The sequence below is a fragment of the Salvelinus fontinalis genome, chromosome 20 (genome assembly GCF_029448725.1).
Source record: "Salvelinus fontinalis isolate EN_2023a chromosome 20, ASM2944872v1, whole genome shotgun sequence".
Lineage (NCBI taxonomy): Eukaryota > Metazoa > Chordata > Actinopteri > Salmoniformes > Salmonidae > Salvelinus > Salvelinus fontinalis.
In genome coordinates this window covers 23,677,791-23,705,655 of record NC_074684.1, presented here as the reverse complement: position 1 = coordinate 23,705,655, position 27,865 = coordinate 23,677,791, and the positions used below count along the sequence as shown (strand labels likewise).

Genomic DNA, 27,865 nt, shown 5'->3' with positions numbered 1-27,865 from the left:
CCCCAAAAAAGGAGTGATTCTGCAGGTGGTGACCACAGACCACTTCTCAGTTCCTATGCTTCCTGGCTGATGTTTTGGTCACTTTTGAATGCTGGCGGTGCTCTCACTCTAGTGGAGCATGAGACGGAGTCTACAACCCACACAAGTGGCTCAGGTAGTGCAGTTCATCCAGGATGGCACATCAATGCGAGCTGTGGCAAAAAGGTTTGCTGTGTCTGTCAGCGTAGTGTCCAGAGCATGGAGGCGCTACCAGGAGACAGGCCAGTACATCAGCAGACGTGGAGGAGGCCGTAGAAGGGCAACAACCCAGCAGCAGGACCGCTACCTCCGCCTTTGTGCAAGGAGGTGCACTGCCAGAGCCCTGCAAAATGACCTCCAGCAGGCCACAAATGTGCATGTGTCAGCATATGGTGTCACAAGGGGTCTGAGGATCTCATCTCGGTACCTATTGGCAGTCAGGCTACCTCTGGCGAGCACATGGAGGGCTGTGCGGCCCCACAAAGAAATGCCACCCTACACCATGACTGACCCATCGCCAAACCGGTCATGCTGGAGGATGTTGCAGGCAGCAGAACGTTCTCCACGGCGTCTCCAGACTCTGTCACGTCTGTCACATGTGCTCATGTGCTCAGTGTGAACCTGCTTTCATCTGTGAAGAGCACAGGGCGCCAGTGGCGAATTTGCCAATCTTGGTGTTCTCTGGCAAATGCCAAACGTCCTGCACGGTGTTGGGCTGTAAGCACATCCCCCACCTGTGGACGTCGGGCCCTCATACCACCCTCATGGAGTCTGTTTCTGACCGTTTGAGCAGACACATGCACATTTGTGGCCTTCTGGAGGTCATTTTGTAGGGCGCTGGCAGTGCACCTCCTTGCACAAAGGCGGAGGTAGCGGTCCTGCTGCTGGGTTGTTGCCCTCCTACGGCCTCCTCCACATCTCCTGATGTACTGGCCTGTCTCCTGGTAGCGCCTCCATGCTCTGGACACTACGCTGACAGACACAGCAAACCTTTTTGCCACAGCTCGCATTGATGTGCCATCCTGGATGAGCTGCACTACCTGAGCCACTTGTGTGGGTTGTAGACTCCGTCTCATGCTACCACTAGAGTGAGAGCACCGCCAGCATTCAAAAGTGACCAAAACATCAGCCAGGAAGCATAGGAACTGAGAAGTGGTCTGTGATCACCACCTGCAGAATCACTCCTTTTTTTGGGGTGTCTTGCTAATTGCCTATAATTTCCACCTTTTGTCTATTCCATTTGCACAACAGCATGTGAAATTTATTGTCAATCAGTGTTGCTTCCTAAGTGGACAGTTTGATTTCACAGAAGTGTGATTGACTTGGAGTTACATTGTGTTGTTTAAGTGTTCCCTTTATTTTTTTGAGCACTGTATATTATACTTGTAAAAATGTCTACATTTGAAAAAAAATGCTATAAATTAAAAGGTGGTCCAATATTGACATTGGATTACAGCATACAATACATTCACCCTTTACTTCATACACTAAGTGTACAAAACATTAGGAACACCTGCTCTTTCCATACAATGCTTACTTACCAGTCCTTAACCAACAGTGCAGTTCAAGAAAGATTTAAGAAAATATTTACCAAATGAAGTAAATCATAATAAAAAAGTAACACAATAAAATACCCCAAAGTGCCTTTGAACAGGGAATGGTAGCGGTGCCTTTGAACAGGGTATGGTAGCGGTGCCTTTGAACAGGGAATGGTAGCGGTGCCTTTGAACAGGGAATGGTAGCGGTGCCTTTGAACAGGGAATGGTAGCGGTGCCTTTGAACAGGGAATGGTAGCGGTGCCTTTGAACAGGGAATGGTAGCGGTGCCTTTGAACAGGGTATGGTAGAGGTGCCTTTGAACAGGGTATGGTAGTGGATGCCAGGCACACTGGTTTGATTGTGTCAAGAACTGCAAGGCTGCTGAGTTTCCCATGTGTATTAAGAAAGGTCCACCACCCAAAGGACCTCCAGCCAACTTGACACATCTGTGACACTAGGCTAGCATTGTGGGTAGCCTAGTGGTTAGAGCGTTGGACTAGTAACCGAGATGTTGCAAGTTCGAATCCCCGAGCTGACAAGGTACAAATCTGTCGATCTGCCCCTGAGCACTGTTCCTAGGCCGTCATTGAAAATAAGAATTTGTTCTTAACTGACTTGCCTAGTTAAATAAAGGTAAAAAATGTGTAGTCAACGTGGGCCAGCAGCCATGTGGAACGCTTTTGACACCTTGTAGAGTCCATGCCCCACGAATTGAGGCTGATCTGAGGGGAAAAGGGGGTGCAACTCAATATTAGGGAGGTGTTAATCATTTAGAAAGTAGGAGCCTGAAGAATGGTGTGTGTATAAGTATAAATAAACTAGGCCCTATACAGACACGTTGAAACACTCAAATTGTGTGTGTGACCTATAATAATTTTACCATGATGCAACTAAAGAGTGATGAATGAGAAACAAATTTTTTTTTTTTATCAGAGTCATTACTTTGTTAAAAATATGTATCTAAAATGTTTTTTTTTTTTTTTACATATCACACAATCATGCAATTAAAAAAACATGAAGACTTTATGAAAAGCAATAGCATGCTGAAATGACTAAATAAAGCTATGGGGGATTTGGATGATCAGCAATACACAATGTGTACATAATAAAGAAATGTGTGATCCAGGAAAATGACAGAACAATGCAGAAAACATGGGGTGAAAGTCAAAGCTGAAAAGTATATATTTATTTGTGACAGTATGCATTACAGAACTGTAGTTGCATTATTAGGCATCAATATACACTCAATTACTACTGTGTACAGAAAGAGTTGCTATAAAATCTATATATAACCTACATACAGTATGTAAGTAGAAACATATTACACCATTTCAAACAATATGCTGTTGAATTTGGTCTTTAGCCACTTAACAAAAATAGAACATGCATAGACTCATCTTCACATTATCTTTATATTCTCTAAATACCGGGACATTCCCAAAAAGTGACAAACTTCTTTGGATGGCAAGGAATTCATTCAGTATGAGAATCAATAATGATACTAAAATGATTATTATGGTTTATGGCAAAGTAAACCTCTGGGAGGTACAATTTCAGGAATTTCCATTACTTGAGAAATTACCTGAGGCTTTCGTTGGTGAATTGCGCAACTGTGCATCTATGATGTAGAAAAATATATAACACTGAAATTACCATAAACATAAAATATAAAACTAATTATATATAATGAGAAATGCCCTATTAGAAAGGTATTCTCTGGTTAGAAAAACTAAACATCTCCAACATTCCTTGTAACAAGGCTATTATTTAACTTTGACATTAACAGCAAAACATTTAAAATGTGGAAATTCAAAGCTTAAAAAAAAGAGCAAATTCCCAAAGCAAGATTGAAGTTCAAGATAGAAACTTTTCTTCTCAGAATGAGAGATTTATTAGCATTTCCCAGGTCACAAAGTACTGTACTTCTCAGACACAAACCCTGTTCTGTGGTACAGATAGGCAGCAACACACCCTTTCTGAGGAAACAATTACGTCTAGGAAGCTGAAATACTCTTTTACACGGTCTCTCTCCTTATGTTTGGATAATAAAAAAGGACAGTGGCGGGGAAGGGAAACGTTGCCAGTTTTGTAATCATTTGAACCTCCAGCCTGTCAGGACAAAATACCAGAAATTTGCATGACAGAGGTAGATTGTGTCACAAGTCTTGCCTTGGAGAAACCAATGACCCACAAAGCTGGATAGTATGGATTTTGATAAATTATGACTTTTCTGCGTGCTTAGTGGTCAAGGGATTGTCGATTCAAAATCCTTCACTGTAAAAGTTGTGGGTTCTCAAGTTCTCCAAGGGCAATCTTTATAATTATCAATGATTGTTGAATTGCAGGAGGGTGATAAAATGTTTGAAAAGCCTAACAAACTATCCTGAGGGTGGTGCTTTGGTAAACAGAGTTGGCCGTAGACAAATCAGCCATTTTCTTTTCTTTACATTTCAAGGCCACAAGCAGAAGAATCAATTCAAAATAAAATGGTGGACCATTTGGCCTTCAATACATCAAATAATGAGAAAGGCCAACACCCATCAATTATGGCATGACATCAGCCACTAAACAAATTCTAGAAAAAAAAAAATACAAATATGAAAAATATGATCGTTAAAACAAATACTTTTTCTAATAAAAGGTTAAACTGAGCACAGAGTTACATTGAGTCAAGTTAACCATTGACTAATGGTGCTCGCATCTCAAATGACATTTGAAATATGGTGGAGCGAGTGAGCCTACTATAATTAGAAGATATGCTGAAAGTATAACATTGGTTTACTATATGTGTGGGATAAAATACTCAACTTCAACAATAAAAATGAATTCATAATATTAATTAATCCACGTTTCATGTAAATTACTCCCTACAAATCAACATTGACATTCATCCTTCGCTCACTTTGCATAGTCAGACAAGCAGACGTTTAGTTTTAGGATCCTGTTTTGTGCTGGCTAAAAACTATGTACACTGAAATGACAATGGTGGTTCTGATGTAGAAACACTGAAAAGGATTTTTAGGCACTTTGTACGCCGGGCAAAATAAGCTAAACTGTATCAGAGATCATAACGACTGAATACAGTCTCAGGTAAAGTCAAGGCCTATTTCAGGTCCAGACTACTGCAGCCTAGAGATGACGACGATGACAGTTCATATCTCATGGGGGGGACGCTTTAATTGTGCTTTAAGCTGCTCCCTTGAGGTGGTAATGGTAAATGGTAAATCCTACAACCTCCCCACCCAGTATCGCATACAGTACTTCTTTGAAGTGATATTGTACACTCAGGTCATACTTCAAAAATATAACTCACTAATTCCACACACATTCACAATCTTGCCATATTTTAAGAGAGTATAAAAAAAAACACAAATAAACAGAAAAAGGTTGACTTAATTTTTCCTGGTTAAATCTACTCACCAGTATACTTTTTGTATCTTTGTTATACTGTAGTCAAGACAAGCAACACCAACTTACTTATGAGATGATTGGGGTCATTTGAGAAACAATAGATACCGTTTCTTTGACCATATATGGTCAATTATGTCCCCAGTGTTGATTGGAAATATAGTTTTAAAAACAAACCCAATAAATCTAGTTTGTGTTTATCTTTTTAAAACTCTGAAAGCCTAAAATCTATATTCAAGCTTGTATTGGACATTTCTACTCAATGAAAAGAATGATCATCAATGCCCTTAAAGAATGCACATTGAAAACGGGAGAATTTGCTAGCGAGACTGGCCAATGCTATTCTTATGCAAATAAGTGCTTGCAGCCTTCAAAAAGCACCCAAGTAATGCACGTGTTCCCTTGTAAGAAATATAAAATGTGAGATTTCTCCATTTAAACCTTTAAGTTAATTCAACAGCTGGAAGATTGATGGAAAACAACAATCTGATGCATAGCTCTTCAAGATCACATTCATGTTCAATGTATTATTACTTCAGAATTTTCCCCACATTCTCTGGCAAAAGCAGCCATTAAAATATTGTTTACACATACACCACAAGTCAATACATATTTCGTCTATACTTGTATCATTAAAAAATATATAATAATCAGCAGTCCCAAGTGTGTGTGCAAGTGAGTATGAACTGTGTATGTCTGGATGTATCTCTTTGTTTTGAGTGTGTTTTGGATGACAAACTTAGATGACAGATTTGGGGTCGGCGGTCTTCGCTGCTAGGGCATCTCCCTGACCCCCACTGTTCCCCTTGAACTCCAGCATCTGCTCCTGGGTGCCATCCTTGGCTGCCTCTTGCTCTCTCTTGATACGTCTAGCCTCCACCCAAGGGATCAGACACAGCACGGCCCCACCAACGATGGGAGGGATACCAGCCAAATAGAAGGCCACGTCGTAGCTCCCCAGCCTGTCCCTGAGGAACCCTGGAGAGAGAGAAAGAGAAAAATCAACATCTGGGAGTCGCTCATCATGACTCATGTAGTGTCCTAAAAACTGGCCTCAACAAAACGATGTACAAAGTTCAGCAGCAGCACCCCTGAACCCCCCAGTCCTGAGGGCATAACCCTGTAACGTCAAACCACAGTGAACCTTATTTGGTCCTCTCGGATATAAAACAAAGGCAGGCTTATCTGTGCTGGGACTGAGTGATACTAAGTAGTGTGTCCAAACCCACTCTTGTAATACAAACATTGCTGATTATTACTGTCCAGTGAAGACTGACTGGATTAGGGTCAGAGCCAATAAGCCCCCTCTGTTCGTCGCCCCTTGTGGTTGTTTCCCGTCCCTTGGCAACACTGAGTTGCATGACTTCCTGACTTTCCCTTAGTTTCCTTCTCTCTCCCTGGAATGCCAGTCTATTTCTGAGAAAAACAGATGCTTTGTCTGTAGTACAGTGTAAACAGGTTGCACATGACTCATGTGGATATGAATGACATCCAAGTTAGAAAGAGCTTATCATGAATGGACGGCTGTGCACTGAACATTCCAGTGGTGGAATTTACATACATTTTCCACAGGGTATAGAATTTCTTACACATGTATCATATTCATGACATAATGTCTCTACTCATATCAACTTTGTAGAACGTGTGAAGTTGCCATGTTCTGAATAGATGTATTTATGTACCTCTATGTTTGGTGGAGTATGAATGTAACACCTTACTTTCACAGGTCCACAGATAAACACCAAGTGGCAGCAGTTTATAGAAAAACAACTCATATCAAACTCATACTCCAGGGAGAAATGCATCAGCGTTTTACATCAAGCTAAATGTTAATATCTTTTAAACCACCAAACAGCGCAAACTAACCGTGTGGCTGTATAATTGATCTTGCAGCAACAGAATGTCCTATTGTCCCCAGCAGAATGTCGTCATGATTCTACAGAGACTGGGGCTGCATCCCAATTCAAAACAAATCATTTTTTCCCCTCCAGACTTCTCCTAAAGTGTGCATTGGATTGGTTTAAGCACTGGAGGTAGCATCCATCATTGTTAAATCTATGACGGGAGAAGGGCGGAGCATTGGGATGCAGCCTGGCTTGTCCACTGTACTATACCTGCAATAGGAGGGCCCACGGTCATGGGCACAGACATCATGCCCAGCAGGAAGCCGATGGCCTGGGACACGTTCTGGGAGCCCACCAGCTCGAAGGCGATGGGGGCCATGATGCAGATGAAACAGCCGTCAAACAGGCCCATGAGCAGACACACAGCGATCAGCCCTCCGAACACATGACACAGAGGAATCATCATGGACATCACGCCGATGACCATGAATGAAGACACCTGGGGGGACAGGAGGGGATGTAAATGATGATTCCTCTGTGTCATGTGTTCGGAGGGCACAGCAGCATTGCATCTTTACATCAATCATTGCAACAACTGATTACAGTAATGGTTATGTCATGAGGTTGGAGATGCATTTCAAATGACACCCTGACACCCTCAATTCCACATATAGTAGACTATAGGAGGGTACAGAGTGTCGTCTGGCCAAAAGTAGTGCACGACAGTTATATGAGGAATAGGGCACACTTGAGACTTCGGCCTAGTCATAGTCTGGCCTGTGTAGGATCTCAAGAATAGTAGGTGTTACCTGTAGGTAGACCTTGTTGACTCCATGTACGTAGTCAGCCACCTGGCCGAAGATGAGGCGGCCCACGCCAGACGTGACGCCGATGCACATGAGCAGAACCTCCTTGTTGGCGTCTTTTCCGAAGCGCTCCTCCACGTGCTTCATCTGTGGGACAGACGCAGAGGACACAACCACTTAAATCAGCGCTCAGTAACATCAGAACACAGCTGACCAATCAAATGGTACGTCGAGTGGAAAACTGACAAAATAATTATAGATGCTTTGTTTATAGATGTCATTGGAGGGATGGGGTGATGAAAAGGGAAGCATATGGAAGAATGTCTTAGCACTGTATGTGCATGATTCATTGGGGATCTACATGTGTGTTTGTGTAAGTGTATACATTTTGAATCGTATGAGTTGGCACCAGTCTAAGACAGCTACACAGCAGGTGTTTTCACTCATGCCCCAGAGAGGGTCCCACCCCCTGCTCTACACCTGGGGGGGCGCACCATTCATAGAAGCAAATAAAACCCACCCCCATCTCCACAGTTATACATATCAGACCCCTATATAATATTTACAGCAGCCCTGAAAATCATTCTGCTCAATTCACAGGAAAAGCGAGAGTACTATCACAAAAATCTGGGAATGCATAGTTGCGGTCATAGCATATCAGAGCATGTGAAATGCAGTCCAGATGTTGGTTGTTCAAGGCCGCTGACGGTCCCTTCTACCCAGGAGCACCAATCTGTGAGCCCCAGAGCTGGGGAAGCTGCCCGGGAGGCAGGGATGCCCGGCCCGGTACCTGGAGCCCCGCCAGTAGCTACAGCCTCCAAAGACTCCATCAAAACCCCTTCCTACTGCTGCCTCCCAGTCACAGAGCCTCTATTCCACCTCCCTGAGCCTCTATTCCACCTCCCTGAGCCTCTATTCCACCTCCCTGAGCCTCTATTCCACCTCCCTGAGCCTCTATTCCACCTCCCTGAGCCTCTATTCCACCTCCCTGAGCCTCTATCCCACCTCCCTGAGCCTCTATCCCACCTCCCTGAGCCTCTATTCCACCTCCCTGAGCCTCTATTCCACCTCCCTGACCCTCATCCACCTCCCTGACCCTCATCCACCTCCCTGACCCTCATCCACCTCCCTGACCCTCATCCACCTCCCTGACCCTCATCCACCTCCCTGACCCTCATCCACCTCCCTGACCCTCATCCACCTCCCTGACCCTCATCCACCTCCCTGACCCTCATCCACCTCCCTGACCCTCATCCACCACACACACACGGATGATTTAACTGTCATTATGCAACAACAAATTCTCTATTCATTGGTTTCCTGCTTTATTGGCTCCAAGGGGTTTCCTCCACATACTCCATGGGGCTGGGGTTGAACCTAGGCAGGGTAGGGCCAGGTTACATGGTGTGTGTGCGTATATTGATGCTCCCATCACGGTGTAGTCTTAAATGAGAGCAGCTGTGACACACACCTCATCCAGCCAGTCGCCCCCCTGGGGACATGACCTTTCAGAGTAACACCATATGGGCCCAGGATGCACTCTCTCTCTCTTTGACAGAGCAGCGGTGAAGTCAGGATTATGGCCGGCATTGTGTTCCCTGTGGGCCTATGCTATGTTATGGAAATGGAGGTTACATGTTCAAGGCGTGTCCTGTGCTTTCCTTACCAGTCATAAACACCACAATGGAGTAGGCCAATAAGGAGAGCTCATATTTATCCCATGTATCTTGACTAGTTTAAGGAATTTGAGCTTCCACAGTAGGTTCTAAAGAATCTTGGCTTCCTCTAATTTACAGTATCAGACAAACTGTACAATAAATAATGCAGTAGGAGATGCATAAATGTGCAGAGAACTCTGTGTGAACTCCTCATCCAACAACACACTTATTCAAATGGTTTACTGCCGGCAGAGGATCATCTTATTAACCATATGATAAAGAACAGTAATAAAAACATAAAAGGGAACTCTGACCCCAAAACCTCTACCATCAGAGTAGGTGTGTCTGTGTGTGTTTTTTTGGTTTTACTATCCTTACTAACCTATTAAAACAAAGTGGGGACATTTCCCTGCTCCCCACAAGGAAAATTATATTTTAGGGTCACAATTAGGGTTAGGTTTATCAGTACATTTATCTAAGGCCATCCCTTTAAATTTGGTGTACCTTTAATTAGAATTTGACAGACTCACTAGACTATATGTAGAAAATGGTTCAGAATATTAGGGATCCATGTAAACGTGCATATTCATCTCCTTTTCAGTGCCAATTTGTCCATTTAAAAATACTAAAATGTAGTGTTAGGAAAATATTTATGAATAATAAAAAACAGGGTTGAGAGCCTTTACGCACTATATTGGTGAATAAAAAAATACAGCGGTTTGATTCATCCTGAAAGTTGCCATATTCAGTTATTCAATCCCTGAAATATTGGAAGGTGAGAAGTGTTCAATAGGGGTTGAACAGTAGCCCTATAAATCATGCGCCAGCCTCTCACTTTTAAACTGCTACGTATGGTATGTGTTCCATAATGATTCAAATAGGCTACATGTCCCAAATGATAGCATGTCCCAAATATGATCCACTATTGCTAGCGATCCTCAGGAACAACCACACCAACGTGACAGACGAAAGGTACACTAACCATGTCATGGAATGATTCAAAATGTAAGGAAGCAAAAGTAAGAGTTATTAATGTAGCCTATTTGGGTATAACTGAAGGTGGCTACTGATAGTGGCTAATATTTAACACAATACAAATTGTTAAAAAAAATACAGTGAAAAGTCTGGGAATATAATTAAAAGATTCTAGAAATCATAAATCAACTTGGTAAGTTTGGCGCTATACTGTCATTTGTGCATGGCTACAGAAGTGTGTATAGCTTGGGTCTCCAAATTTCATCGCAGGTTATAAGGCCGGCATTTCATAAACTGCCCTGTGGAAAAGGTGATATGTTGATATGCTTTAGTTTGCTGCCATATGATTTGTCTCCAGAGATCATAAGGTAACATTGATCTTGAACAATTGTCATTCATATTTACACATCTCCTTAACCAAACAGCATACTAATTGACCTAGATTTGATCAATGTGTAAATCAGTGCATGGAGAATGAGCGTTATTTCTACAGAAAAAAATGAAGTTGTTGTTCCACTTGAACCCGACAGGTTGTCCCACCTTATTCATCATGCGTAAAGGTGGTGGAATTAAGTCGAGGTTTGTATAGCGTAGCTGTAGACACACCTTCATTTTAAAAATCTCCACCCCCAAGTGGCGCAGTGGTCTAAGACGTCACTACAGACCCTGGTTCGATCCAGGGCTGTATCACAACCGGCCGTGATCGGGAGTCCCATAGGGCGGTGCACAATTGGCCCAGCGTCGTCAGGGTTAGGGGAGGGTTTGGCTGAGGTAGGCCATCATTGTAAATAAGAATTTGTTCTTAAAATTTAAAAAACTAAATAGTGGGTGAATAGCAAGGTCAGAATATGCGTAGAGAGAAAAGTGCATAACAAGAGAATTACGTTCCAATCGGAATGTGCACGGGGTGACAGGGCATTCTCAGCCTGGGCTAGCACCCTAAGTCACATGATAGCCTACATGTAACTGCCAAAATAAAGGAAACTCCTGCATAAAGTGGCTTAAAAGGGTGTTGGGCCACCACTACAGAGAACAGCTTCAATGCACGTTGGCATAGATTCTGGAACTCTATCGGAGGGATGTGACACCATTCTTCCACGAGAAATTCTATCATTTGGTGTTTTGTTGATGGAAAAAGCTCAGGCGCCATTCCAGAATCTCCCATAAGCATTCAATTGGGTTGAGATCTGGTGACTAAGACAGCCATGGCATATGGTTTACATCGTTTTCATGCTCATCAAACCATTGACCACTCGTACCCTGTAGATGGGGGCATTGTCATCCTATGAGGGAATAGCCATGGTAGCCAAAATAATGGCCTACCCAGCATTTGTATATGACCCTAAGCATGATGGGATGTTCATTCCTTAAGTAACCACACCTGTGTGGAAGCACCTGCTTTCAATACACTTTGTATACCTCATTTACTCAAGCGTTTCCATTATTTTGTCAGTTACCTGTACATCTGGTCAGGTAGATTGACAGTCTGAATTTATCAGCTATGAAGATGGCACAGACACATACTAGTGACCTTTTAGCGGAATAATTTGTGCTGCCCAAATGTCTACTATTTTCTGTGCCAATTTTTATAATCCATGGTATAACCTAGTAGTCTCATTAAGCCAGCCTGATCTTGCGAGCTCACATTCTGTTTCACTTCACGTATCAAGTGAAACAAAACGTAAGCTCAGTGGTCAGTCTGGTTTCGCGGGGCTATAGTTCTAAAGCCCACAGACAACATTCCTCCAGTCCACAGGGTGTCCCACTCCCTGCTGGCTCAGATGCCAGGCCTGCTGTTTGTCCTTTATACTACCCAGCAGAACCTGGGCCTTAAACATTGCTGGGTCATCCATCTACACTTTACTTAGTACAGAACCCAAAACCAACACCAACCAGTGGTCATCCTATTATATATATATATATATACACTGCTCAAAAAAATAAAGGGAACACTTAAACAACACAATGTAACTCCAAGTCAATCACACTTCTGTGAAATCAAACTGTCCACGTAGGAAGCAACACTGATTGACAATAAATTTCACATGCTGTTGTGCAAATGGAATAGACAACAGGTGGAAATTATAGGCAATTAGCAAGACACCCCCAATAAAGGAGTGGTTCTGCAGGTGGTGACCACAGACCACTTCTCAGTTCCTATGCTTCCTGGCTGATGTTTTGGTCACTTTTGAATGCTGGCGGTGCTTTCACTCTAGTGGTAGCATGAGACGGAGTCTACAACCCACACAAGTTGCTCAGGTAGTGCAGCTCATCCAGGATGGCACATCAATGCGAGCTGTGGCAAGAAGGTTTGCTGTGTCTGTCAGCGTAGTGTCCAGAGCATGGAGGCGCTACCAGGAGACAGGCCAGTACATCAGGAGACGTGGAGGAGGCCGTAGGAGGGCAACAACCCAGCAGCAGGACCGCTACCTCCGCCTTTGTGCAAGGAGGAGCAGGAGGAGCACTGCCAGAGCCCTGCAAAATGACCTCCAGCAGGCCACAAATGTGCATGTGTCTGCTCAAACGGTCAGAAACAGACTCCATGAGGGTGGTTTGAGGGCCCGACGTCCACAGGTGGGGGTTGTGCTTACAGCCCAACACCGTGCAGGACGTTTGGCATTTGCCAGAGAACACCAAGATTGGCAAATTCGTCACTGGCGCCCTGTGCTCTTCACAGATGAAAGCAGGTTCACACTGAGCACGTGACAGACGTGACAGGGTCTGGAGACGCCGTGGAGAACGTTCTGCTGCCTGCAACATCCTCCAGCATGACCCGGTTTGGCGGTGGGTCAGTCATGGTGTGGGGTGGCATTTCTTTGGGGGGCCGCACAGCCCTCCATGTGCTCGCCAGAGGTAGCCTGACTGCCATTAGGTACCGAGATGAGATCCACAGACCCCTTGTGAGACCATATGCTGGTGCGGTTGGCCCTGGGTTCCTCCTAATGCAAGACAATGCTAGACCTCATGTGGCTGGAGTGTGTCAGCAGTTCCTGCAAGAGGAAGGCATTGATGCTATGGACTGGCCCGCCCGTTCCCCAGACCTGAATCCAATTGAGCACATCTGGGACATCATGTCTCGCTCCATCCACCAACACCACGTTGCACCACAGACTGTCCAGGAGTTGGCGGATGCTTTAGTCCAGGTCTGGGAGGAGATCCCTCAGGAGACCATCTGCCACCTCATCAGGAGCATGCCCAGGCGTTGTAGGGAGGTCATACAGGCACGTGGAGGCCACACACTACTGAGCCTCATTTTGACTTGTTTTAAGGACATTACATCAAAGTTGGATCAGCCTGTAGTGTGGTTTTCCACTTTAATTTTGAGTGTGACTCCAAATCCAGACCTCCATGGGTTGATAAATTTGATTTCCATTAATCATTTTTGTGTGATTTTGTTGTCAGCACATTCAACTATGTAAAGAAAAAAGTATTTAATAAGAATATTTCATTCAGATCTAGGATGTGTTATTTTAGTGTTCCCTTTATTTTTTTGAGCAGTGTATATATATATACAGTGGGGCAAAAAAGTATTTAGTCAGCCACCAATTGTGCAAGTTCTCCCACTTAAAAAGATGAGAGAGGCCTGTAATTTTCATCATAGGTACACTTCAACTATGACAGACAAAATGAGAAAAAAAAATCCAGAAAATCACATTGTAGGATTTTTAATGAATTTATTTGCAAATTATGGTGGAAAATAAGTATTTGGTCACCTACAAACAAGCAAGATTTCTGGCTCTCACAGACCTGTAACTTCTTCTTTAAGAGGCTCCTCTGTCCTCCACTCGTTACCTGTATTAATGACACCTGTTTGAACTTGTTATCAGTATAAAAGACACCTGTCCACAACCTCAAACAGTCACACTCCAAACTCCACTATGGCCAATACCAAAGAGCTGTCAAAGGACACCAGAAACAAAATTGTAGACCTGCACCAGGCTGGGAAGACTGAATCTGCAATAGGTAAGCAGCTTGGTTTGAAGAAATCAACTGTGGGAGCAATTATTAGGAAATGGAAGACATACAAGACCACTGATAATCTCCCTCGATCTGGGGCTCCACGCAAGATCTCACCCCGTGGGGTCAAAATGATCACAAGAACGGTGAGCAAAAATCCCAGAACCACAAGGGGGGACCTAGTGAATGACCTTCAGAGAGCTGGGACCAAAGTAACAAAGCCTACCATCATTAACACACTACGCCACCAGGGACTCAAATCCTGCAGTGCCAGACGTGTCCCCCTGCTTAAGACAGTACATGTCCAGGCCCATCTGAAGTTTGCTAGAGAGCATTTGGATGATCCAGAAGAAGATTGGGAAAATGTCATATGGTCAGATGAAACCAAAATATAACTTTTTGGTAAAAACTCAACTCGTCGTGTTTGGAGGACAAAGAATGCTGAGTTGCATCCAAAGAACACCATACCTACTGTGAAGCATGGGGGTGGAAACATCATGCTTTGGGGCTGTTTTTCTGCAAAGGGACCAGGACGACTGATCCGTGTAAAGGAAAGAATGAATGGGGCCATGTATCGTGAGATTTTGAGTGAAAACCTCCTTCCATCAGCAAGGGCATTGAAGATGAACCGTGGCTGGGTCTTTCAGCATGACAATGATCCCAAACACACCGCCCGGGCAACGAAGGAGTGGCTTCGTAAGAAGCATTTCAAGGTCCTGGAGTGGCCTAGCCAGTCTCCAGATCTCAACCCCATAGAAGATCTTTGGAGGGAGTTGAAAATCCGTGTTGCCCAGCAACAGCCCCAAAACATCACTGCTCTAGAGGAGATCTGCATGGAGGAATGGGCCAAAATACCAGCAACAGTGTGTGAAAATCTTGTGAAGACTTACAGAAAACGTTTGACCTCTGTCATTGCCAACAAAGGGTATATAACAAAGTATTGAGATAAACTTTAGTTATTGACCAACTACTTATTTTCCACCATAATTTGCAAATAAATTTATTAAAAATCCTACAATGTGATTTTCTGGAATTTTTTTTCTCATTTTGTCTGTCATAGTTGAAGTGTACCTATGATGAAAATTACAGGCCTCTCTCATCTTTTTAAGTGGGAGAACTTGCACAATTGGTGGCTGGTGTGTGTGTGTGTATATATAATATATATATATACACACACACACAAAAGTATGTGGACACCCCTTCAAATTAGTGGATTAGGCCATTTCAGCCACACCCGTTGCTGACAGGTGTATAAAATCGAGCAGACAGCCAATCTCCATAGACAAACATTGGCAGTAGAATGGCCTTCCTGAAGAGCTCAGTGACTTTCAACGCGGCACCGTCATAGGATGCCACCTTTCCAACAGGTCAGTTCGTCACATTTCTGCCCCGCTAGAGCTGCCCCGGTCAACTGTAAGTGCTGTTATTGTGAAGTGGAAACATCTAGGAGCAACAACGGCTCAGCCACAAAGTAGTAGGCCACACAAGCTCACAGAACGGGACTGCCGAGTGCTGAAGAGCGTAGCGTGTAAAAATCGTCTGTCCTAGATTGCAACACTCACTAGCGAGTTCAAAACTGCCTCTGGAAGCAACATCAGCATAAGAACTGCTCATTGGGAGCATCATGAAATGGGTTTCCATGGCTGAGCAAATCTAAGATCACCAGGCGCAATGCCAAGCGTCGGCTGGAGTGGTGTAAATCTCACTGCCATTGGACTCTGGAGTGTTCTCTGGAGTGATGAATCACACAATGTCAAATACAGGTAGCCTAGTCAAATAATTAACATCCAATCCAATTAACCGTTACTCTCTCGTGGGAATTCCACTAACGGTCTGTATGTAGTCAAACGTAGCTGCTGCTCATGTTGGTATTTGTACTGATGGTGCAAAAGCCATGACAGGGAGACATAGTAGAGTGGTAACGCACGTGCAAGCAGTTTCTCGACACCACTTGGGTACACTGCAGCATCCACCGAGAGGCTCTTGCTGCCAAGGGAATGCCTGACAGCTTGAAAGACGTTTTGGACACCACAGTGAAAATGGTTAACTTTGTTAAAGCAAGACCTCTGAACTCTTGTGTATTTTCTGCACTATGCAGTAATTTGGGCAGCGACCATGTAAAACTTTTACAACATACAGAAGTGCGCTGGTTATCAAGGGGCAAAGTATTGACACTTTTTTTTTTTAATTGAGAGACGAGCTTAAAGTTTTCTTTACTGACCATAATTTTCACTTGTTTGACCGGTTGCATGATGACGAGTTTCTCACACGACTGGCCCATCTGGGTGATGTTTTTTCTCACCTGAATGATCTGAATCTAGGATTACAGGGACTCTTCCCAACTATATTCAATGTGCAGGACAAAATTGAGGCTATGATTAAAAAGTTGGAGCTCTTCTCTGTCTGCATTAACAAGGACAACACACAGGTCTTTCTATCATTGTATGATTTTTTTTGTGTGCAAATTAACTCAATCTTACGGATAATGTCAAATGTGATATAGCGAAGCACCTGAGTGAGTTGGGTGCGCAATTACGCAGGTACTTTCCCGAAACGGATGACACAAACAACTGGACTTGTTATCCCTTTCATGCCCTGCCTCCAGTCCACTTACCGATATCTGAACAAGAGAGACTCATCCAAATTGCAACAAGCGGTTCTGTGAAAATGTCATTTAAAATCAGAAGCCACTGCCAGATTTCTGGATTGGAGTATCCTTCCTGCCTTGGAAAATCGCTCTGTTAAGACACTGATGCCCTTTGCAACCACGTATGTGAGAGTGGCTTCTCGTCCCTCACTAGCATGGAAAATGATTTAAGACAGACTTTCCAATACAACCCGACATTGCAGAGTTATGCGCATCCTTTAAAGCACACCCTTCTCATTAACCTGTGGTGAGTTATTCACAATTTTCGATTAACAAATAAGGTTTTATATGTAAGATGGTTAAATAATGAGCAAAATTATTGATTATTATAATATTACTTGTGCCTGGTCCTATAAGAGCTCTTTGTCACTTCCCACAAGTCGAGTTGTGACAAACTCACACTCTTATGTTTAATAAATGTTTCATATGTGGCAGGCTTACAATGATGACAAAAAACAACATTTGAGAGTGTGCTGACCCTGGTGCTAGAAGGGGTACGCAGCTGACCCTGGTGCTAGAGGGGGTACGCAGCTGACCCTGGTGCTAGAAGGGGTACGCAGCTGACCCTGGTGCTAGAGGGGGTACGCAGCTGACCCTGGTGCTAGAGGGGGTACGCAGCTGACCCTGGTGCTAGAGGGGGTACGCAGCTGACCCTGGTGCTAGAGGGGGTACGCAGCTGACCCTGGTGCTAGAGGGGGTACGCAGCTGACCCTGGTGCTAGAGGGGGTACGCAGCTGACCCTGGTGCTAGAGGGGGTACGCAGCTGACCCTGGTGCTAGAGGGGGTACGCAGCTGACCCTGGTGCTAGAGGGGGTACGCAGCTGACCCTGGTGCTAGAGGGGGTACGCAGTTGACCCTGGTGCTAGAGGGGGTACGCAGCTGACCCTGGTGCTAGAGGGGGTACGCAGCTGACCCTGGTGCTAGAGGGGGTACGCAGCTGACCCTGGTGCTAGAGGGGGTACGCAGCTGAAGGTTGAATGTTTGAAGGGGTACGGGACCATAAAAAGTTTGGGAACCACTGTTCTAGACAATTCCAACTTTGTGGCAACAGTTTTGGGAAGGCCCTTTCCTGTTTCAGCATGACAATGCACCCGTGCACAAAAGTGAGATCCACCCATCGAACACCTTTGGGATGAATTGAAACGCTGACTGCGAGCCAGGTCTAATCGCCCAACATCAGTGCCCAACCTCACTAATGCTCGTGGCTGAATGGAAGAAGGTCCCCGTAGCAATGTTCCAACATCTAGTGGAAAGCCTTCCCAGAAGAGTGGAGGCTGTTATAGCAGCAAAGGAGGGACCAACACCATATTAATGCCCATGATTTTGGAATGAGATGTTCAAAGAGCATGTGTCCACATACTTTTGGCCATGTAGTGTACTGCACTACTTTGACAAGAGCCCTATGGGTCCCTGTCAAATGTAGTGCACTATATAGGGAATAGCGTACCTTTTGGGACACAGCCTCTAATTGTGTCCCTGTCTGATATCACATATTCCGTAGTATTCTGGCACATGGGCTGACCTACTGCTTACCGACTTACCACACGCCAGGTGCACCTGTCGGGAACATGGAACACCCTTCCTAAATAAATACCCACCATCCACACACACACACACACACACACACACACACACACACACACACACACACACACACACACACACACACACACACAAAATTTCCAACACGGCACGGCCAAGGCACAGGCACACAAACACCACAACAGCGTCATTGCACACTGACGCACGCTCTCTGACACATGCACAGGCAAACAAACACAACCACCATCAATGACACTCTCTCCGCTTTGCACACACACACCCAAACTACTCTTTCAAACCAATATACACAAACATGGCTATTGAGAGCGCCACAGATCTGCTCTGTTCTTGCTAAACTAATTCCATCTGCAGCTCAGCCAGACAACAACACTCCCCCTTATTCTCTCCAAGAGCTTTATTATAACCCTTTCAACGCCAGACTCTCTCCAGCACCCAGCACCTGGTTCCTTTAAAACAACCTAAATGGGTTTGTATGTTTGTTTGTTTGTTGTCAAAGTGGTGGGAGTTAAAACTCTCACCAGTGAGAGGGACTATCACAGTAGTGCAAAACCAACGTCAATGGAAATGCTGAATAAACCTTCTAATTTTATGAACATTTTTCATAATTTACTGTAATTAGGAAGCACTGAGAGAAAGCTAACCTGCACTGCCTGTGACACTGTACCGTAGTTTTTCACAATACCTAATCTCCAGACCAAGTATGCAACACTGCCAGCCCTTTATCTGCTTTACACTCGGTTTACAATTGTAAAACACACTTTTTACAAAACAGTTCTCTACATTAGACACATCATTCAAAACTAACAGGTCTTGCGTTTTGTTTGGAAAACACTGCCATTCCAAATGCCACACTCATTTAGCGATTACCTACACCCAGTGCTCATGTGTGGAAACACATAGCCAATTTATTCACTTAGAAATCAGAGCTTGAGCACTATAAATAGGCTTCAGGTTGGCTTTCTTGGTTTGGACAACAATGGAGGCCAATTTTGGAGAGAATTAGAGGAAGAGTGAGAGGAAGAGGGGGATGAGGACAAGGAGGAAGAGAGCCAATTTGTTTCTCTTCTACTGTATTTGTTTTGTCTGTTACTGTTCATCCTGAAATCTGGATGAAAATACAATGTTTTGAGAAAGAAATACATTTTATCCCCCCCTTTGCATGTCTGATTACAGTGTAAACATATACTGAATATGCATACATACTGTATATTTGTTCACATACATGTACGTGTGAGTGCTATGACAAACTGCAGTGGACTCCACTGCACATTGAACATGCAAAAGACAAGATAGTAGTGTTTTACATTTGTCACATCTGTGTATAGTTGGCTTGTATAAGAGCTAATCGTTTGATGGTTTGTGTGTAGAGTTTTCATGCAAAAACACCAGTTTGAGAAGTTATAAAAATGTTTTGAATTAAGTGTTTGGGTTTGCAAGAGATGTGTGATGTTTTGCATGTTGTGTGTGTGTTTTGGCGTTTTGTGTGTAGAGTCTAGAGAAAAGGAGTCATAGTTTCAGAAATCATGTGGAAGCAATTGTCAAAAACTGTAATACAATCCATGCACTGACTGGATCTTCTGCTGCCTGCCCTTTTGTTTTGCACCCCAATATTATCCAGGCAGCTCTGAGGCATCCCTGGCAAATAGATTCAACATTGGACATGCAGCAACAAGAGTAAACTTGTGTAAACTTGTCCCTGGAAATGCCTTTCCCTTTGATCAGACCTCTACAAACACAGTCGTACATGAAAGACATTATCTAATCCTCCAATATGTGAAATACCTGGAATAGAGTGAGGGAAAGCTTCTGCAGGACTTTAGACTCCCACAATCTTGAGCTGATGGGGACGGGCTTGGCTTCAGATAAGGGGGAATAGTACCTGCGAGTACAACGTGCACGCACAAACAAACAAAACAGTGGCACTAAAAGGGACTCGGCACTTTGACCAGAGCAGAGGGAGGAAAAACAGAACAGCTAGCATATCCCACTAGGCTTAGCGGGCGGCTCCGTTAGTCCCTGCACACAAAGGTGAGCTTTCCTTCCTGAAAGGTGAACAATCCAGCCTTTCACCCCTGGGTTCCCCTTTCTTCCTGATGGTTCTGGTGACAGAGGGGCTGGGAATGGGGATAGGGCTGGGGATGAACACTGACAGGGCCCAGCGGTGTCCCAGACGTGTAGCAGACACTGGAGAAGTGTTAGGAAAACATGGAGGGCCTTCCCCAGGAGAAAGTGACCTCCCTCCAAAAACAAAGTAAACTCCTCCAAGTAAACAGTGGCCTACTGAACCCTCGACCCCTCCCTCCCCTCCTCTCCTCCCTTCTTCCTAAATCATATTTTTCCATCCATATTGTATTTTTTCTTCCTATAAATTGTACTCAATACTGGAATAATAAGACCTGTGTTTATGTTACTTTGCCTCGGCTGAAACTGGACTAGTTTTACTCCCCCCAGATCAAACCTCCCAACCTGACTCTCCATAGACCACACAACTAATCAAATCAAACTTATTTATAAAGCCCTTCGTACATCAGCTGAGATCTCAAAGTGCTGTACAGAAACCCAGCCTAAAACCCCAAACAGAAAGCAATGCAGGTGTAGAAGCACGGTGGCTATGAAAAACTCCCTAGAAAGGCCAGAACCTAGGAAGAAACCTAGAGAGGAACCAGGCTATGAGGGGTGGCCAGTCCTCTTCTGGCTGAGCCGGGGTGGAGATTATAACAGAACATGGCCAAGATGTTCAAATGTTCATAAATGATCAGCATGGTCAAATAATAATAATCACAGTAGTTGTCGAGGGTGCAGCACCTCAGGAGTAAATGTCAGTTGGCTTTTCATTGCCGATCATTAAGAGTATCTCTACCACTCCTGCTGTCTCTAGAGAGTTGAAAACAGCAGGTCTGGGACAGGTAGCACGTCTGGTGAACAGGTCAGGGTTTCATAGCCGCAGGCAGAACAGTTGAAACTGGAGCAGCAGCACTGTAAGGCATTGCTATAAAATACTGCAACTGGTACGCATCCAAACAACTTGTAGCACATTTAGAAACTGTTAGGAATGGAGTGAAAAATGTATATTTAGATTGAGTTATCTTGTGTCTGGAATCCCTGAGTTCTGGAGAGTCTCATGCTCTTTGACATATGCTATGTACAGTATAATATAGGCTGATGTGCTACTATTCAGACTTCAGCAGTTATCTAAGAATGTGAAAGGCACCACAGATTAACAGTCCAGTATGATATGTAAGCAGTGCTTGTATTTTATATCTTTGTACTCCCATTTAAAGAGAAAACAATCTGAAATAAGCTGACAGAAAATCATCAATTGATGTGTGTCTAAACTTGATAAGCTTACATCATAGCAGTTTAACAGCATTTCAAATGTTGATATTCAATGAAAAGAAAAATAGATGCTTATGATTAAATGTGAAACAATACTCAGTTGAACTGAGAATAATATTTCTAGAACGGCCAAAAGGTCAGTACTTAAAAACAACGGTCATACAGGTCAATGAGACCACACAGTAACTCAAGTTCACACACACAGCCATACTGTATTTAGCCCAGCCAGCATGTCACAGGCATGAAGCACTTCATAGTCGAGGTGTATGCCCATCTCATCACCTTTCACACTAATAACACTTGATACTAATGCATTTTGTATCTGTGTTTGTGAAGAACTATTAACACTGATAACTGAGTTACCCAGAGCCAATGTCCAAAACACATCATGAAGGGAGATATTAAGAATATGATGGACCGTGTCCGCTGGAGAGGCTGCTGAGAGGAGGACGGCTTGTAATAATGTCTGGAACGGAGCAAATGGAATGGCATCAAACACATATAAACCATGTTTGATACCATTACACTAATTCCGCTCCAGCCATTACCACAGGCCTGTCCTCCCCAATGAAGGTGTCACCAACCTCCTGTGAAATCAACCCCACATGTTCCACACTGCCACATCTCTATGATGCGTTTCTACATGTCAGTAACCTTTAACACAGAGACCTGAGTAATGAAACACAAATACACAAACCAACACATTCACACAGTACACAAAGATTCCCCCATGAAAAACAAAACCACTCACCAGGTGAACGTAAGGCACAAAGTATCCGTAGAGGGCTGCAGGGATGCCGAAGACCCAGATCCGGTAGCCCAGAGACTTCCAGATGCTGACGTTGAACACCTTGCTCATGGGCGGGCAGCGGCTGCCTGGCTTATTGCTGTTGACAGGCTTGGGCAGCAGGGGAGTATAGGTTAACCCAGCCAGCATGAGGATGAACATGAGGATGCTGAGGATCCTCATTGTGTTCTGCAGGCCCACCTTCTCCAGCAGGCCGGACAGGAGGAAGGGCAGGGTGACGGTGAAGGCAGAGCTGCCGGCCGTCACGATGCCGTTGACCAGGCCCAGGCGCTTCTTGAAGTAGTGTCCCAGGATCACCAGACTGGGCTGGTAGGCGAAGGAGCAGCCCGTGGCGAACACGATGCCATAAGTAAAGTACATGGGACCCAGGGACCTGTGGGGTCAGAGAGGAGACCAGACAGGATGCCAGGTCAAGTTGATGTTTACAGCTGCTTAAAGTTTACACATAGAAAAACAAGTTTGAGGAACTTGACTCCATAGTGGAGCTAGCTAAACAAGTTCTCATGTCTGACTCATTTGAGTCTAGTTTGGAAAACAAACTAGACTTCCTGGCTTGGTTCAACTTCCAAAACCTGGAGGGTATCAGTTACAGCCTCACTCCCAGGGTGTGTGTACCATGTTGACTGAGTAGTGTCAGCCCTGTGTGTTTGTTAACCTCCCAGTCCTCTGTGAGCCAACTGCAGGCCGGACTGTAGGAGGGTTACCGTTAGCACAAAGCTAATTCTGGATAAATAGATGAGCGAGGGAGGTCAGGGGTGAGCTGGAGCTGCTTCTAGGCCAGGCCAAGCCAGGTTAGAGCTAATGGCACGTCTCTCAGAGTGCTACAGTCATCAAGACAAGAGCTCTAATGCTTACTCACTTCTCACACCACTACAGGGCTGATACCAGATAAAACACAGCTTATTAATTTATGGCCTCACCTTTAAATGATCCTTTCCCAGTACTTCTACTCAGTGGTGGAAAAGTATGCAATTGTCATACTTCATAAAAAAATGAAATATACCTTAATAGAAAATGACTTAAGTAAAAGTGAAAGTCACCAAGTAAAATACTACTTGAGTAAAAGTTCAAAAGTATTTGGTTTTAAATATACTGAAGTATCAAAAGTAAAAGTATAAATTATTTCAAATTCCTTATATTAAAAAAACCTAATGGCACTATTCCAGTTTTTTATTTATTTTACAGATAGCCATGGGCACATCATTAACAAACAAAGCATTTGTGTTTAATGAGTCAGCCAGGGATGTTCTCTTGATAAGTGTGTGAATTGGACCATTTTCTTGTCCTGCTAAGCATTCAAAATGTAAGGAGTTTTTTGGGGTGTCAAGGAAAATGTATGGAGTAAAAAGAGCATTATTTTCTTTAGGAATGTAGTGAAGTAAAAGTTGTAAAAAATATAAATAGTAAAGTACAGATACCCCAAAAAACGACTTTAGTAGTACTTTAAAGTATTTTCACTTAAGTACTTTATACCACTGCTTCTACTGTACCCTGGTGATCTTTGTTCACTCATTTTAGACTATCATGAGTCTGGATATGCAGAAGTAGGATCTTAATTTGAGCCAGTTTGCTACAGCAGGAAAATAATCCTGCAGCAATAACAGGAAATATTAATGATGTGTATTATAATTAAATTTACATTTTTGTAGAGGTTGATACATTTTTCATAAGGAAAAAAATTGTCAGATTTCAAAGCGGAAACTTAAGAAGCCTTTTTAAACCTAAAATACACCACAAGTTTTAAATGTCCTAAAAGTTATTTCTGCAACAGGGTGATCAAATTAAGATCCTACATCTGTAGGACATCCCAGAGGGTTTTCTAAGTGTTATTTGAAGGGCATCAAGATACTGACTGAGCTGACAGTATTATTACACTGGCCAGGTGTAGAACATTGTTAGCTTATAAGCAATATTTAATGCTATATTAGGTGATGGAAGTGTCAACAGAAACTATTGTGCAATGTATTTCCACGCTGTCAAGGTACTGTTGTATGTATTAACATAGATTAAATGGTTGAGTTTGGTAGTGTACCATCACATGAGATGATTAGAAAGGGATGACGGGAGACCAACCCTTAACTGCAGTAGGCCCTTTATCTTGTTATCACACATGCACACACGTGTAAGGAGGACTTTAGTATAAAGAAGTCCTAAACACACCCGACAACATTTCAACACAACACATAATGGTTGATGAAAGAGGGTAGCTATAGAAGTACTGACGTGACGAAAGAGCTGGCCAGCAATCCCACCAGGCCCACGGCGGCTCCACCCACAGCTGTCACCCTGCAGCCAAGCAGGTCTGTGAAGACACTGACAATGGGAGAACAGAAGAAGATCATCCCCATGGAGAGGGAGCCCACCCACGCTGCAGGACAGAGAGACACACAGAGAGATAGGAGAGTTAGGCTTAAAGCACATACTGTTCTACATTATAGCTCAGAGACAATAACAGCAACACTTCACACAGACCATAGAGATCCTATTCAATTACCTAAATCTATAATACAGACTGTTGTTACATGGGCAAGGTTGCGCCACGCTAAAAACAATTTAAAACAGGTTTTAAGAATTACTATGAACAATTCTTGTCAACAAGAAAATACATGAGTAAGTAAAAGCTCGCGTCCTATAAGTTAAGCTTATATGCTTAGTTGTGCATTATGTACACATATATCAGATAGTTTCTGGGTTAAGAGATTTGAGTTTACTACAGTACAAGCTCTACGCGGATGCAGGATTCGGAGTGTTGCAATGTCGTTTGTCGTCACAAATGTGCGGCTCCGCTCTGGCATTCAACATACTTTTTACGACCTTAAAATTGCGACACCCTGTATCATTCCTTCCGCAGCTGTGGTGGCAGTGTTGTCGCTTTGTTCCTTAATCTGATCTATAAGCTTTTCATCAAAGTAGACCATTTTGCATTGCTAACCAAATATAATCTCAACGAATGTTCAAACAGTAAACCAAACAACAAGAATCCATCCAAAATGGTATTTTGTTTAGAAGTAATAACTAGTATTTACAGACTATTGTGAAATGGTAGAACCTGCTGTAGCCAACTAGCTAGCCATGTGCTTTTTTCTGCCTGACCAAAACATGACGAGATTCTATTTTTAGCTGATATGGGAATGAATACACAAGCAGCATGAACTGAGATAATATTTTAGGTTACACCGGCAAGTATAAGAATATTTGCCAAGGCATATATTTTTATTATAAATCTGATTATTTCACATGGAGATGTGGGAAGCTAAAAGGCTAGCTAGCCAGGTTAAAGCTAGCTAGTTACTACTACTAGAAAGGGAAGGCCACTCTTCCTTGGTTTCACAAAATGAAATGACACACACACACACACACACACTTTGCCATCCCCCCATTGGGAATGAGAGTGGGACCGGCGAGGATATCATGTTACCAAAAGGTGTCCCCTACTTCAAAAATCCCACTTCACCCACATAGATTGACAGAGTGAAGCTTGTAGTAACCTTTAGGTGCGACTCCTCAGATCATTGAACTAAACAAATGCATGAACTCAGGTCTAAACTTTGACTAATCCTAAACCATGCTTATCTACACATGACAGTCCTAAAGTATGACGAGGATGAGTGAACTAAATGTCTGAATGAGTCCCTGAGTATACCAAACATTAGGAACATCTTAATATTGAGTTGCCGCTTGTTTCAAGCAGACCACCATAGTCCCTGTGCCCAAGGAAGCGAAGACAACCTGCCTAAATGATTACCGCTCCGTAGCACTCACGTCGGCAGCCACGAAGTGCTTTGAAAGGCTGGTCATGGCTCACATCAACAGCATCCTCCCGGATACCTTAGACCCACTCCAATTCGCATACCAGCGCCGCAGATCCACAGATGACACAATCTCAATCGCACTCCACACTGCCCTTTCCCACCTGGACAAAAGGAACACCTATGTGAGAATGCGGTTCATTGACTACAGCTCAGCATTCAACACTATAGTGCCCACGAAGCTCATCACTAAACTAAGGACCCTGGGACTAAACACCTCCCTCTGCAACTGGATCCTGGACTTCTTGACGGGGCGCCCCCAGGTGGTAATGGTAGGCAACAACACGTCTGCCACGCTGATCCTCAACACTGGGGCCACTCAGGGGGGGTGTACTTACGTCTGCCACGCTGATCCTCAACACTGGGGCCACTCAGGGGGGTGTACTTAGTCTCTTACTGTACTCCTTGTTCACCCATGACTGCGTGGCCAAACCCGACTCCAACACCTTCATCAAGTTTGCTGACGACACAACAGTGGTAGGCCTGATCACCGACAACGATGAGACGGCCTATAGGGAGGAGGTCAGAGACCTGGCAGTGTGGTGCCAGGACAACAACCTCTCCCTCAATGTGAGCAAGACAAAGGAGCTGATCGTGGACTACAGGAAAAGGTGGGCCGAACAGGCCTCTAACATCAACGGGGCTGTAGTGGAGATGGTAGAGAGTTTCATGTTCCTTGGTGTCCACATCACAAACAAACTATCATGGTCCAAACACACCAAGACAGTAGTGAAGAGGGCACGACAACATTTTTTCCCCCTCAGGAGACAAGAGATTTGGCATGGGTCCACAGATCCTCAAAAAGTTCTACAGCTGCACCATCAAGAGCATCCTGGCCGGTTGCATCAGCGCCTGGTATGGTAACTGCTCGGCATCTGACCGTAAGGCGCTAGAGGGTAGTGTGTACAGCCCAGTACATCACTGGGGCGAAGCTTTCTGCCATACAGGACCTATATAATAGGCGGTGTCAGAGGAAAGCCCAAAACATTGTCAGAGACTCCAGTCACCCAAGTCATAGACTGTTTTCTCTGCTGCCGCACGTCAAGTCTAGAACAAAAAGGCTCCTTAACAGCTTCTACCCTCAAGCTATAAGACCGCTGAACAATTAATCAAATGGCCACCCGGACAATTTACATTGACCCCCCCCCCTCCATTTGTTTTTACACTGCTGCTACTCGCTGTTTATTATCTATGCAGAGTCACTTCACCCCTACCTACATGTACAAATTACCTCAACTAACCTGTACCCCCCACACATCGACTCGGTACCGGTACCCCCTGTATATATATCCTCGTTATTGTTATTTTATTGTGTTACTTTTCATTATATTTTACTTGAGTTAATTTGGTAAATATTTTAATAACTCTTCTTGAACTGCACTGTTGGTTAAGGGCTTGTAAGTAAGCATTTCACTGTAAGGTCTACACTTGTTGTATTCGGCACACGTGACAAATAAAGTTTGATTTGATTCGATTTGAAGTTGGCTGGATGTCCTTT

At 43.9% G+C, this 27,865-nt stretch overlaps 1 protein-coding gene across 1 annotated transcript in view; it reads right to left on the bottom strand.

The window, feature by feature from the left end:
• Nucleotides 1-2,714: 2,714 nt before the first annotated feature.
• The window catches only part of LOC129817548 (monocarboxylate transporter 10-like), a 68,613-nt gene continuing 43,462 nt past the window's right edge, over nucleotides 2,715-27,865 (bottom strand). The window contains exons 2-6 of the mRNA XM_055872925.1: nucleotides 24,782-24,926; nucleotides 22,502-22,931; nucleotides 7,618-7,761; nucleotides 7,079-7,307; nucleotides 2,715-5,942 (exon numbers count right to left, since the gene is read on the bottom strand). Of these exons, the coding sequence (XP_055728900.1) occupies nucleotides 5,704-5,942; nucleotides 7,079-7,307; nucleotides 7,618-7,761; nucleotides 22,502-22,931; nucleotides 24,782-24,926 (1,187 nt within the window). The 3' untranslated portion in view covers nucleotides 2,715-5,703. The remainder of the gene's footprint in view (nucleotides 5,943-7,078; nucleotides 7,308-7,617; nucleotides 7,762-22,501; nucleotides 22,932-24,781; nucleotides 24,927-27,865) is intronic.